The sequence below is a fragment of the Wyeomyia smithii genome, chromosome 3 (genome assembly GCF_029784165.1).
Source record: "Wyeomyia smithii strain HCP4-BCI-WySm-NY-G18 chromosome 3, ASM2978416v1, whole genome shotgun sequence".
Classification (NCBI taxonomy): Eukaryota; Metazoa; Arthropoda; class Insecta; order Diptera; family Culicidae; genus Wyeomyia; species Wyeomyia smithii.
In genome coordinates, this window is record NC_073696.1 from 68,100,319 (window position 1) to 68,115,935 (window position 15,617).

Here is a 15,617-nt window from a genome sequence, read left to right on the forward strand (position 1 = left end):
ATGTTTGAGTTAGAATTTTTATATAAAAAATCAATCTACCATAAAAAAATATTTTCAATTTCTCCATCCTGGATTTTTTTTAAAAGTTGCGTCTTAACGTCAAGTTTGTTTAAAAAAAATATATAAAAAATTAAATTCTTTTTTTTAAATTGAAATTTAATGTTTATTTTAAATTTTTTTTTTGGTCGAAAAAATGTTTTTTTGTACAGTGTATTTTTTTATAATGCAGATTTAATTCCCTACAACTCATTCTCAGACAGTTTTTCTATATAACCAACGGTTTCTGGACTACAATGCTTCGAATAAAACCAATGCCAAAAGACATATGCCCTTTTAGAATGTAACTCATGGGTGTAAAAAATCTCTCCATCTGTGAAAAATGCTAAGTTTGCTGAGCCAAATACGTGTACAAAGTTTCATTCAAATCAAAAATGGTCGATATTCGACCATCGGTCATTTGGCGTGATTTGTCTCAGCTATCCAACCATTCCAATGAGTTTTGGTGCCCCTAGCCATTACCAAAACACGTCAACTTATGTGAGAGTGTCGTACAGTCAAACCTGTTTTTGTGCGACGGTTTTTTTTGCGAAATTTTTTTTGTGCGACTTTTTTTATGCGGTTATTTGAATAGTGCGACTTTTTTTGTGTGGTATATGAAAAGGACCACATCCGACAAGATTTCCAACCATTTAGTTTTTCCGATCCTTGGGATGAATTTCAACGCATTACATAAGTGTTGCGTCAACAAATTACTATTTGAGCCAGTTTTACGAAGGGAAAGACACGTATTGCTAGCCTACGAAGGATAGCGGTTGGAAAGATTAGTATCTTTAAAAAAGTTACGATTTTCAATCAGATGTTGTAAAATTGTTCTCATAGGTATTCTAAATCAGAATCATCAACTTTCGAGTTATTTTAACCGAGAATTTTTTTTATGCGGTCCCTATCCACCGCATAAAAAAAGCTTTTTTAATCATGTTATGGAAACATTGTTTTATAGCTGCACGAGAAGTTTCAAATAATTTTTTCATGCGATTTTTTTGGTGGGATCCCTATCACTCGCACGGAAACAGGTTTGACTGTATAGAAATTGCGGGTTCGTCGATTTGAAGTTATGTTTACGAGGAAATTCATTCAAGTCTCTGAGAAAACGGAAATGGCTACGGACACCAAAATTCACAGGGATGGTTGAATAGCTATAATCTTTCATTTTTTCCGGTTTGAGCTTTTGGAGTGCACTTTTTTCATTTTTGACCAGTGTCTTTGATATAATTCGCCTTTTTTTCATTCGAGAACATCTACTTGAATAAACACGGACAACACTACGATCTGCTCGCTCTCTCTCTTATCCTGTTCTGGACGTAAATAACATTAAATGGCAGCGTTACGCTCTTTAACAGTAACTGCCAGCAGGGTTGTAAACGATTCTGCTACCTTTCTTCAATGAATGATTCCATTGGTAGGAAACATCGAACTGCCAGCATAAACCGAACCACACGAATTACCGAACGAGCCCCCAAAACAATCCGAACGAGAAGCCGAAGGCACGCACACAACCATAGCTCTGCTGGACCGGTTGAATTGGAAAGCATCTTTTGCACCGTGCATTCAGTGTTGTTGAGAACGTCGCATGGTTCGGTTGTGCTGTCCGAGGAAGTTTATCCTGTGTGGAATTTGAAGTCGTCGATTGATCGCATTCAAATTCAAGTTCTAGGAAGTAAGTTTGTTCCGAAATTAATTGAGCGAAGATCAACAGTGAGCAAAAGTGTGACCCAAAGTGTATTTCAGGTGAAAGATGATTTTCAAGTTGAAGAATTGATGAATGTTTACGTTTTTTTCCGAATCACGATCGAAGTGTGTGAGTGAATAAGGTAGCGAAAGAAAAGAGATCGATCTATATTGCGAGCGATCCAGAGTACGCTGGAGTGTACAAGTGTCAAATTCTACTGACCGGTTGTGGCGATGAATTAGACGCGAATGAATGCCGGTGTAAATATTATGAATGAGAATGTTTGATAATAAGTGAAGGTGCGATAAACCGGTGATTATTTGCCTGCCAAGTGCAGTGCCATCCTGTGGAGTGTATGTCACAAACGGCAGTTGGAGGATTAAACACTGTGGACACGATAGTCGTTCCACTCCCAGAAGGAATTTGAACGAGCGTAGAGTCGGCTTAAAAATAAAAACCTCAGTAAACTCGAGAAAGAGTTAAACCAGCGCAACAACATCGCACGCTGTCAATATGACGAATTTATGTGTTTACGTTGGATTATTCTTGCTGCTTGCGGCCGGCGGTGGAGCACATCTGAACCTGTATCTGAACCAGCTCGAAGTGATGCGATTACTAGGTAGGCCTGAAGAATACGTGGTCAAATTGTGGGGTTATAGCCGAGAATAGATACGTTTCGATCGGAAAAGAACACAGTCAGATGCAGTGCTATGGGGTTTTGTTTATATTTTTGGTTGCCGGTACATAACCTTACCTCTTCGAAGGCGGCGATGTTTTTGTTTTCTCTGCTTTGTTTTCGGTATACCTTCGTATCTTTCCGTCTTACGTTGTTCGATCGGGTAGTGATCACTGGTACTGATGGAATGAAAAACAAAAGATGCTGCACCTGAAATAATATCTCCCAAGAATGACGAAGATTCTTGGTTAAATTATGGACTTACTTACGTTGGTTAATCTACTACTGGATCAGCATTAACGTAATACGGATGTTACAAAATGTGGCTATTGATGTTGGACTACGTCTTTGGTATCTATACTGGGGTACATCCTGTAAAATTGGAAATGAAAATGGCAAACGTTACGTCAGATTTTAAACGATAATAACAGCATAACCACATGATGGATAACAATAACCAATATGTTGTGAAATAGATAAAATATTGCACAATTTTGTAATACGCTAGTTATTATTATTATATCATTACCCAGTGATAAAAATTGATGAAAAGTTTCAAGGACAAATTTACGCGAACAATGAACCAATCACATGCGAATATTCCTAGTACAGAAATTGTCGAGCAAAAAACAAATTTAAATTTAAACTTAGTTGTAATTATTGATTGCTACGATTTTAATGCTGGAATTCCTCATATCAAACGACAAAATTGCTTTCGAAACTCTAAAAGTTACTGATTGCTCGAATCAGGCTAAGCTCAGATAAAGGATTATGTAGATTAGCGGTTTGAGAATTTATCTCCCGTCAGACGATCGGCACACCCTGCTCTGATCTACCAGTTCCAATAAAATGTATATAAAATTCGCTTCGCTCGTCGGTCGGCAAAAATTCAAAGACGTGTAAAAACTGTCTGTTTACAGAAGAAAACAGTTAAACGATATTCGTACCGGCAGCCTGGGGAAGCGCAGACGTGCGTTCAACTTATACCACCGAATTCGAAAAATTTTACTTGCAAATTTCCGGTCCTCTGTTTGTACACACACTTGTGATTGATCGAATCCAAACACGCTCCAAACATTTGCCTGCAAATCCGTGCTCTGTATATGGAGGACAGTAAACATTCGCCTCCCTTTCACAGCGGAAATGCAATTAATTTTGAAGGAGCTGCTCTCTAATCGAGTGGTGATTCTAAGTTCCAAAAATAAAATCTACAAACATTAGATGGATCTTTTCCGTGTCTGTTTTTCATACCTGCTAACCGATATAACAAAAATCGATATCACTGACCCGAGACCCACAGCACAACAGACATGGGTGCTATAAATCAATTAAAAGACCATAGCTTCCTGCCACTCATTCGGGTTTTCTCGTCTTTCCAAACTAGAAACAGCCTGGCCTGAAGGGACCGTTTTCTCTGGCCTTTACAGGTTAAATATTTGCTTTACGACGCTACGGTGTTACAATCCCCGAGGTCCATTCTGTCGGGGCAGTTCTCCGAATCGGTATCTTAACCATTGGAACAAAATAGAGACTCTAACGAGGATCAGAAATTTTATGTTTCTAAATGGCCCATGAGGATTACCAAAAAAAATAACGAAAGAAGAGAGATGGAGTTTAAAGTACCCATTTCCCTCGCTCTTAGTTTTGCCCGGCAATATATTTAATGTTTTGATATAGAGAGGTCGAGGTGACAAAAGCAGGTAATAATCACCCTTTCTGCATGCCCGACCAGCGAGTTGCTTGGGGGAGAAAGGTGGAAGAAGTTTGTTGTTTTTTATCGTTTTGGGTATTCCGGAGAAAGGACCAAGCCGATGACGGTAAGAGGCTTATGTACAAATATTTTTGGTTTATTTTAAAACAGCTTTTCACAACTCTCCAGTGTGCAAGAATCACTGCCGGAGTTATTTACGGATAATTGATTCTGAACAATTGACGGTGAAGAAAAGGATGTTTTCTAAACTTCGTGTGCACGAATTTGTTGTTTTGAAAAGTGAAAAGAAAATCTGCCTTCTTTTGAACAATTGCCGCGTTGCTAATTGTGAGGATTGTTTTGAAACAATCACTTTTGCACGACAGCAGCTTTAAGGGTTACAGTTATGTTTGAGTGTTTGAATGAATTAAAAACAAAAAAGAGTCGGGATTTGAGACTATTTGTTTTCAACTTTCAATGAAATCTTAGAACAATTCCGCGAATGAAGAAAATTCATTTACTTTTATTTATAATTGTTGGTTCATGCAACAGAGATAAACACTTGAGCCAAGTTTTCGTAATTCTCCCATTCACAACTTTTTCACACAAAGCCCACACGTGGCGGTGTCTATACTAGCTGTTCCACCACTCTGGAACACATTTGAAAGCCTCAAATGTACCATTAAAAGTCTGATCAGCGATTCGCGAATGTGAAGCGGAAATTAAGCTGCTTTTATCGCATGTCTCAGTATATTGCTTGAAGAATTACCCAGACACATCGATAAAGAATCGAAGCACATACTTGCTGCAAATAATTTAACTTTCCATTGTTGCGATTTTCAATTGGTCGATTTTCTGTATTTTATTTTGGAAAGTCAATTCACTCTCATGGATGAAACGACTAAAATGAGAAATAACTGCGAAGTGATTTGTTTTTGGTTCCCTCAATCATCGCACTATAAAGCCTCATAAGTTGCAATGCCAAATGAGATCCAATTTTTCGGTTTACAAAAGAATAAGGACTCGCATTTAAAAGCATTGAATATATACCATCAGAGAGATGGACTGTATACTAAAAAAGAAGGTTGAAGACAGCTGTCAATTACTTTCTTCAAAATTCCAAACAGCAATCGACCACCGTCGCCGTTGTCACACTGCCCATTTGTTCATCATCATCACTCGTCACTTTTTCTGGTGCTAACCATCACGCAGGCAGCTGCGAAACTGTCAATGTCATCACCGCGAGCGCGCGGGAGTTACCGCAGTTATCGAAACATTCATTGATGCTGTAAGTTTACTCCGGCTTGTCGCTCTCTTGCGGTGCTCGATAAGTAGGTGCACCAGTCAGCGGAAGATGACAGGACCGTGGGTAATAAATTATTTGTTTTCTCAAGTGGCGCACAAATTTTGATAATTTCTTCATCGTTCGTTTGGGTAAATAACGGCGGTGGCAGCGACACTTTGGCTGATTTCAAGTGGTCTCCTGTTGACTCGGGTCGCACACATCTTTCGGCAAGCATAAATAGTCGGATCATATTTTTCACCCGTTCCAGGCTGATGCTTGCTTTCACTCGAAACTGGCTACAAGTGATCTCGCCCGAGTCCATTACCAGCATCACTGCCAGTTACCTTCTCCTCCCGCCGGGTTGGAACCACTCTTCGTGAATGCATTAAGAAAATGAAGGCGAAATATTTTATCGACTGTTTAAATTTTTTCAAGTGCTCATTGCTTATTTGTTTGGACCGTTCGTGGTTGATATTGGAAGCTGTAAGTCTCTCAGGCGATGCCTGAGGTTTCCTGGAGCTTAGCAACTGCTATTTGACGACCGAACTACGAACGCTCGGCTGGGATCCACAGGGACGACCCCACCGAAACGCTCGATTCCGAGACAGTTAAAACGACTATTGTTTCCATCATCACCTCTTATGTTTATGTTACGATCGGTCGGGGTGTTGTTTTTAGCGTTTCACTCCGGACGGAGATTGTTCTGGCGGGGTCCCGTGTGGGTAGAAGAAGAGGTACGAAACTGTCGTACATACATATGTAGCGGCCCGTTCGCTTGCTGGAGCCGCCGAAAGGCGCACACGTCCATCATGTTGAAAAGTGCAGTGTTTATGAGCTGTCGAAAAATTTCTACTTTGTTGCGATGCAGTGAAATGTGTGGCCCTCGAGAATCGATCGAAAGGGACTTCCTGTGGACCGGAATTAAGTGGCACGAAATTGCAAGCTGGTGATTGGCAATTGGTGCCTTCACTGCCTATTCGTGTGTGGTATGATTCAAATTAGCTTGAGATTGTTTATATATTACCGATGCAAATTAATTTCATAACGATTGATTTATAAGATGTCATTTTGGTTCTGAACGTTGGTGTAAAATTTTCTTTAAAAGAATATGATAATTGAGGCACGTATTGTATGGGCGTAGATAATGGTTAGTACTTCGACTCAATATAGCGACCGTGGCAACTGATTATTTGCGATTTGAAAACCGCTGCTTTTTAAATTCTGTTTTATATATTTTTAAATATTTACGAAAAATAGATTAAAATGATCAACAAACATTGTTATAGACATCGTTTGTGTTGATTTTTTTTTGAATTGCAGCGAAAATCAATTCTGCCTATACTTTTATGGCAAACTTCTAAAGGGAAATTAACCACTACGCAATGCAATGGACAATAAACACTGCTGCACTACGTGAAGTGGAAGTTGGGATGTTCAAATATCTTATTGGACACGACGTCCGTAAAAGCGGACGGACGTAACGTCGAGTAATATTTGCATCTCTCAAGACGATTTTGAACGTGGAATAGACAATTACACTGAAAGATTATAGCCTTTTAACCATTCCTCTGAATTTTGGTGCCCCTAGCCATTACAAAAACGCGTCAACTCACGTGAGAGTTCACATAGTGATTGCTCGCTGGGTTCGTCGCTTCAACGTTATGTTTACGAGAAAACTCTCTGAAAAAATGTTGGTGGCTGAGGGGACCAAAATTTACAGGAATGACTTATAATCTATTATCTTTCTTTTTTTTATAGTTCGAGCTTTAGGGGCACACCTATGTTGACCAATGTTATCAATAGTATGCGGCATCGATGTTGGATTTTCTCAATCCTGTCGATGTTCTGAATTGTGGCCTTGAATATTCAGCAATTCTTAGTAACTGCCTAGACTTCAACGTCTTTCCGTTTTACTTTGTTATTTTTACTATCTTCGCAAAGTTTGCCCTCTTGACTAAGAAACGCTCACCTCGAGAAAACCTTTGTTAAGTTATTTCACAACTTTTGGTAAAAAGCTAGAATGAAGAATTCCTAGAAAATTTTTCTTGAACCTTCAAGCTGCCTGAAACGTATAGCTTGAAACGTATAATTAACCAGAATTTCTAGTGTATATTTAAGCCTTTTATTATGTGAAGACTTTTTCCGAGTTCAAAAAATTACAGACATTTTAATGTTTTATTTTTATTTTTGTTTGATTTTATCACTGCCAAAATACGTTGTTATTTCATAAGATCTGAGTGTTTAACATAGTTTAGTAAACTTGGGAACTTCAGCAGGTTTTTGGGCTTCAAATTAACGGGATTTAGATTTTTTTGAAATCGACTCTCTGGAAGTTTTCGAAGTGGAAAATTTTCTGAGTTTTATTGAGAAAAAAATTTGAGATTTTGATTGAAAAAGAAATTTTTCTGAGAAAAAACGAGATCTTGCATCCGAAATCTGAAAAAAAAAATCTCTAATTTCATGCTTTTTTCCATCGGTTAAAAGAAGTGAAACTTTAACCGCTTCGAGACACGACTTCACGAAGTTTGATTGCAAAAAACTAAGTTAGTCTTCTAGATCTTTGCCAGGGTATTACAAGTTCCTGTCCTCGTACGTACGACCGCACAGAATCAAGTGTGTTGCTAGATTGGTTCTATCACATACATTCTACTTAATAATAGTTACTAAAAACCGAAGACAAACAATTCTATTTTCCTGTTTTTCTCTGTGTCCTTTTTTTAGCTTTTTAATTCTTGGCTTTGTCCTTGTCACTAGAAGTTACCAAGAAAGGAAAACCTTACCGCTACTTTTTTGTTGTTGCCAAAACAAGAAACAAGGTGTCTAGTATCAGCACTTTATTCCGGCGAAGGAATGTTTCAGACTATCGAATGTCTGTCTATTTGTGGGAATAAAATTTTGTTAGATGGAGTTTTCATGGCGACTTTTTTTTTTAAATTGACAGTCTACTGTTCATGACATGTGATCAACAACGATTCGAATGTTCTCGAATTGACCATTTACTTCGATACGGAAAGGTTTATTTAAGCAGTACGTGCGTTGCACGGTAAGCAGCATTGCTAATGATAGCAAGAAAACACATAATCCTTTATCTCTTCCCTTTTTTCTCCTCAATATTCTCCCGCACTTATATCCCTACTACAGCGCAACCCGTATTGATGTGAAAGCACCGAATCATTGTTTATCTAATCCTGTTTTGCACATGATAGTCATTGATTCCGGTTATTCTCTCTCTCAACCTGCCTCTCTCTTCAATATTTTCAAGATTCACTTTTTTTTATCGACTCCCTCCCAGTAGAAAAACTTGGGTACACCACTAAAATTTACACTAAAGCTAACATTCGGTAGTACTGAATGTTATCTCAAGTGTTAAGTTCAAGGCTGTAAACTTTCGACACTGCAAACGAAAATGACGAAAGCTGCATTTTCACTGTTTCAAGTTGTAACTGAATTTCAGTATCACCCGTATCAATTTTGAATGAAAGTCCGGTCATTAAAAGAAATGAGTTGAGCAATTCCTAAAAGCGGGCAACCAATTCAATCGACCATTTTTGATTTGGCTGAAACTTTGCATAGAGTTTTCTATAGGCAAAAGATGCCATTTTGTGCTATTGTTTAATTTTTTGGAATACGACTTGTTTTTGGGAAGCTATTGAAAAATGCTATTTTTGAAGGACATTGATGATTACAAATATTTTTAGGGCAAAAACGGTTTGTCTGATCGGTGTGACGTCTTCGGCAAAGTTGTAAATAACAATTTTGTCTTGCACTTTAAAAAAAAATATTTTTTTTTTAAAAAGGTAAAATAAAAATAAAAAATTAATTATCTAAAAATGCTCATTTTTTAAAAAATTAATTTTTTTTTATAAAAACTACAAAAGGTTACCTTAACATTGAAACCAGTTCGATCATGAAGAAAACAAGAAAAAAAGGTATGATTCAAAAAAAAAATTGTTTTCCAATTTTTTTCGAGGGGCATATTATTTTTGGAAGGACAAAGTTGTTCAAGTTCATTAAGGCAGATAATGTGTGCAGCAGGGGAAGCGAAAAATAAGCGAACTGGAAATATGATACAGGTTTGGAAAAATATACCGCATCCCGACGGGACTTGAACCCGCAATCTCACTATCTCCGGCATGATGTTTTGACCAATTAAACTACGGAAGACGGTGGTACTATTCCACAATCTATATGAGCATCACAGTACAACTGTAATTTTTAATTTTTATTTCAACTTCTTTTAACGAAAAAAAATAATATTTTTAGAGTGTATATATTTTTCGGACAGACTAGATTGTTATTCCCAACTTTGCCGAGACGTCATACCGATCAAACAAGCTGTTTTGGCCCTATAAATATATGTAATCATCAACACCTTCCCAAAATACAATTTTTCATTAGCTTCTCAAAAACGAGTCGTGTCCCAAAAAATTAAACAAAAAGCACAAAATGACATATTTTGCCTATAAAACCATCTATGCAAAGTTTCAGCCAAATCTAAAATAACAGTTTAAAAAAAATAACACTGGGACTTTTTTTTGTGGAACTGCTCAGATGTCTTATTTGATATAGAATTTTTTTTTTATTAGAGAGGCTTTCAGCTTTTGGCTGGTTCGTCTCTAAGGGAAAAGATATTCGAAAATTACAGCGCAATGGTTCTAGATTTCGTTGTAAAGCCTTGTTTGTTTTAGAAATGAAAGCAGGTCGTGTTCGGCCATTGTGTCGTGTCGTAGGATATCTCGTATGCTGGTGTCTAGGTTGAAATTTCTTCTGGATGCTTCATAGGCGGGGCAGACAGCTGATATGTGTTCCACAGTCAACGGCAGGTTGCACTGCGTTTGAATCGAAATTATTTAATTGAATTTAAAATATTTGATAACATTTAATTATTTAACATATTGAATGATATTAATGAACACGATAAGCAAGTACATACTCAACCAAATAAACATCGCTTAAGCAACACAGCGTGTGCGAATTACAAAAATGGTACTAGCCAGTAATCACTGCCAACTGATTGGAGCCTCTTAAGTCTCTTTCATTTTTAGCAAATTAAAATTCAAAGGTTTCAAATTCAACTGAAAATCCTTCCATAACAGTGAAAGTTTGCAACACTGTTCAGTACGTTTGAGAATATATCAGCAGTTTTCGGGACTCCAAAGCAACGACAAGGGTAAATAATCAAAAATGTAAACTATCCGCCTGTTAATTTTGATTATAGGCTAGCTTAAATTTCTGCATATTCGCATTAAGCTTACTGATTATCACTGATTATCTTCAATATTCTTCGATCCAAGCTTCTTCATGCATTTTGATGAGTTTGAGAAGCAAACGAGAATTACACTCGAAGAATAGAGAACAACGCATAAGTCAAACACGCCAATCGATTGCTTACGTTTTTAATGCTTACCCGATCAGAAGAGCATAACAAAAAAATTACAATATTCTATCAACACGAGATACAAATAACATAATTTGATACGATTTTGTATTTTCTCATATGCTTTCGATATCAAAATAGAATCTGAATGAGTTATAAAAACAAATCCTGAAATAAAGTTGTTCTGAGACAAATCTCACAATTTTTCGTCTCTATCAAAACCTGTTGTTTATAACAATGGTTGTTATTATACTGTTACATATACTATCTAATTTTGTTAGAAAGCTGATACGTTAGTAACAAAGCTTGATATGGGTTTGATATACGTAGAATATTTTTTGTTATAATTCCCGTTATTTTAACACCTAACTGGATTTAATTTGAAAAACAACTCTAAAGGTTTTCTGCATAACAAACTGATAACTGTTACATTTTTATTTTGTTTTTCTGATCGGGTAGCAGAAGAAGAGCACAAAGTACGAAGAATAATGTTTTGCATTGACACGAATATTTCCAGCCTACAATTTTTATTCTTCGAAATATTTAGACATGAGTTTTCTGACTTGAAATCGTGTCAGACACAATTTGTTCAACACCCAAGAAATTTGAAACAAATCTCAGCAGAGCAATAACTTACAGATTTTACCTTGCACGATAAAAATTGTCGTAAAAAATACGCTCACTATAGTCCCTAGCATTGTGCTAAGCCACATCTGTCATCAACCGGAGCGCTCAACACCTAATGAAGCTCACCGAGTTGGATTACGCTGGGCCGCTTCTTGTGGTGCGGCTTGGAGGGTTTGTCTCCCCCATCCCCCGGCTTGCTCGCAAGGTAACAGTATGGAAAATATCGCACTTTAGACGCTCTCTCTCTCTCTCGAAAGGAAAATCCGCGATGCTGCAAATCATCACAAATTTCGCTGGCACTACCGCTACGTCACAGAGCGTAGTCGAGATCAAAGCACTGTCGCTAAAAGCTTTCCTCCTCCTGGAGGAAATTTTCTCCCCTGTCCAGGTTGTCGTCGTGTCGACGGCGCTTACATCAACGCTGCTGGTTCCCCGATTGCACCCGGAACCAGCAGCAGCAATACCAAGAGTGAGGGACGATGAAAAATTAATGGAACTTAAAAGGCATTTACCGAAACGACGACAAATTGGGTTAGTTTTTTCCTGCCTTGAACTTCGCAGAACTGGAGGGATGGTTTTCCACCTATTTTAGTTCGTCGCCGCCGCTGCGTGATCGTTGTTACACATCGTTTATGTTGTTGGTTCGGCTTGATTTCACGCTTCTCAGACCTGATGGAATTATGCCTCGCTGGCTGGATGGTGCGTGCGTTACCGTGGTCAGGTTCGCAGCCGGGAAATGATAAATAATTGAATTTCCATTGTAAGCTGCCGGGTGGTACGTTGATGAGCTTGACATGCTTCACGGAGTATTCATCCAATCGCCAGTATAGATCCATGATTGATACCGAATTCTGCCTGTAAGTACAAGGAACAAGAAGATGGTGAATTTTAGGCAAATCACGTTTGATATCGCAATTGTGTTGATTTGAAAGGACATATTCGGACCGCAGTTCGGGAGGCGGTTTCTCGTTAAACTGATCCTCAATCACAGGGAGGTGAGCGAGCAGCCGGAAAAAGTTTCCAGTGCCTCAATCCAGTCAAGCATGAAGCCATTTTGCTTCATTGGTTGGCGATGCCGGGCAAGAAATGTCAGTACCAGCCTAACTTTTAATACGATTTTCTTTTCATTTCCTTTCCACTGATTGATTCGGTTGATCAGACGAGCGGCCCGGCCGGTGGGAGGTGTGATGCGGCAAAGTATTTCTTTTTTTTTGTCGGAATGCCATTGACGACATAATCCGTCGGCGGGCGGACGGGCGGCATCAAGTTCGCGCACCGAAATCCGATCGCTGGCAATCAGTAGCCAGACGTATAATGATGCCGGTTGGATGTGCGAGTTTGGCAGAAGGATTAGCGTAATGATGTGGTTTTCCAGTGGCGGCGGCGTCGGCGATGACGTAGAATCCGACGAATGACGAATGATGTTTCATTTCAAGTGGAGCGTGGCGATATGAAGGTTCTTTTTTCGAAGTTATGGATTGGAGTGCATTGTACACATTGAAGAATGTCATCTATTTGAGTTTATAAAAACCGTTCATGTGAAGAAAATCAAGAGTAGAGTACAAAAGAATATTCTGCTCATGATTCATCTTAAGACTCCTTTGAACCTTGTTTGGCATTTCTAGTACTCTTTAAAACCCAAAATGTTACTTGGAGTTAAACTGGATTTCCTTCGCAACGGCTCATGTTGGATATGAAGGAGATGTATACTTTAAGTTGTATCAAAAATATATTTGTGTCATTAGTTTATGGTACGCCCTTACTCTACTAAAAATGATATGAGACAGTATATGCAGTCAAGAAAGTAAAAAAGAAACGAGCTGGAAAAAATATAAAGACTATACAGCATCCAGTTAAATTACTTGGACGACTATACCTTTTAAAATCTACCAGTGTAAAAATGAACTAAAAATCAATTGAAAAAGCAGCGGTCAACTAATCACGAGTTTGCTTTCTGTTCGCGAGGTTTATCTTTGACCCATGTTGAAAGTGGTTTCGCCTTTTTATATTTGTGTCATATTCCCAGTTTTGCAAGATTTCATTCAGTATCTTATGCGAATGACGTTGACAAACAGTGACCCCAGACCGGTTGAGCTCTCAGCTATTCAAAAGAACAAAATATTGTAACGTGTTGCAGTTTGGAAGAAAGACAATTAAATTGAATATTGAGAATAGGTTATGTTTCCATTTAATTCTACTACAAAAAATCGAATACCCTCTAATCGAATACCGTCCGCAGATACGTATTTCGGCTGCTACATGCAACCATCATCAGTGCTTATGTGGACTGTTACAGTAAATGTAAATGGAAACATAACCTATTCTCAATATTCAATTCCATTCTACTAATACGCTCAAAAAGAAATTTATTTGACAATTAAATTATTCTCGTGTTTGATGGAAGCAGATAGTAGAGAGTGTAGCACTCTCAGCCACGCAGTAGTTTATTACGCTACTGCGTGTTGCACATTGCAGCTGTGCTTCTTCCTAATTTCTTCTTCTTACAATGTTAAACGTAAGATAAGTGATTTTTGAATAAAATAAACCAAAGAACTCTGAAAAATATCATCTTAGACCAGATAAATTATTATTGTATTTTGAAACTAAATTTGCACTTTTCGTCAAATGCACCCAATTTGATTCCATGTTATTCGGAAAAATTCTCCTAAGAAACACCTATCACCCCGCGGTAATATGAGCCAAACTCGAAATTTTACATTCGTACAAAAATGTTATATGGTATAGAACATCTTCGGCAGTGGTTTTCTGCGGCAGGTCTTCTGCAATAACCTGCCGAAAAAAACCTGCTGCCGCAGACGTTCGATACCCTACCTCCAGAGCCAGCTGATGCAGTGTGGCATTTTAGTTAAATGCTGTCTCTGAGCGATAGCAGGCACACTAGCAAATGCATCCAATGAAAAGAACGTTCTGGAAAGCTTTTCAGTGTTTATTTTCGCACAAGAAATACTTTATTTGCACTGCCAGTGATAACGCAAAGATGTGATCGGCATCTTATCAAACATTGAATTAAACAACAAATTGTCCTTTCAGTGCGTCTTGAACTGTCCCACAGATCAGACGTTTTTTCGGTTGCTTGTGGACTGGTCTTTGACTGCCTATAGCTTCAAAGTTTGTGTTTTGTCAGTGTGTCTTTTAAAGACTACCTGAAAGTTATTTCCCATCAGTCTTTCTCAAGACTACCTACTTTTGAATTTAACATTTGTTTTAACTTTTTTCGTATCACCTGAAATGGCTGGACGGAAAAAGAAACCTCGCATCGCTGCGGGGAGGAAAAGAGAGGCATCTCTTTCTGACACATCGAGTGTCTGTAGTGACAATCCTTTTGATATTTTGTCTGAGCAAGAAGCTGGTGAAATGGAAGTTACCAATAATGAAACTATACAAAATATAAAATCTTTAAAAAAGGAGAAAGTTCCACCTATTGTGGTAACTATTTCTTCTGAATTTAATATATTCAAAAAGGAACTTTCAACGTTTGTTTCTGACGTTAAAGTTACCTATCAAATTGGCCGTAGAGGTGAATGCCGCTTATTAGCCGACTCAGTAAAGGGTCGTGATCGTCTTGTTCAGTATTTAACTGACAAGATGTACAAATTTTTTACATATGACACCAAGAACGCCAAGCCGTTCAAGGTTGTCTTGAAAGGTCTCACCAACGATCAAACCGTTGATGAGATCAAACTTACTTTAACAGAATTACTTGGCATAGCCCCTACCCAAGTAATTCTAATGAAACAAAAATCACGAGGCGAAAACAATCAGAGAACTGGAATTTCCCTTGTTAATTATTTAATTCATTTTAACCGCAATGAGGTTAACAACTTAAAATTTTTTGAAAAAGCACATGCTTTGTATAATGTGCGTGTAAAGTGGGAAATTTATAGGAAGTATGGCGGAGGTGAAAAGCATATCACCCAATGCCGTACTTGCCAACGTTATGGCCATGGTTCCAAATTCTGTAACATGGACCAAAAATGTCTTAATTGTGGAGACTCTTCTCACAAAAAGGACACATGTCCTGTGAAAGAGAGTAAAAATTTTCGCTGTGCGAATTGTAACGGCAACCATATGTCAAATTTTTATCAATGCCCAGTCCGTTTGGCAATTGTTAAGGCAAGGCAAGGTAAACAAAATTCAATTTCTCAATTAAAACCAACTTCAAAACAAAATTCTCCAAGCGTACCAGTGACGCATAGTTTACCTACTCCTTTG

General features: G+C 38.0%; 1 protein-coding gene across 1 annotated transcript in view; it reads left to right on the top strand.

Moving 5' to 3' along the window:
* The first annotated feature begins 1,624 nt into the window (after positions 1 to 1,624).
* The window catches only part of LOC129727340 (tyrosine-protein kinase Dnt-like), a 225,024-nt gene continuing 211,031 nt past the window's right edge, over positions 1,625 to 15,617 (top strand). The window contains exon 1 of the mRNA XM_055685083.1: positions 1,625 to 2,348. Coding sequence (XP_055541058.1) covers positions 2,243 to 2,348 — 106 coding nt within the window. The 5' untranslated portion in view covers positions 1,625 to 2,242. The remainder of the gene's footprint in view (positions 2,349 to 15,617) is intronic.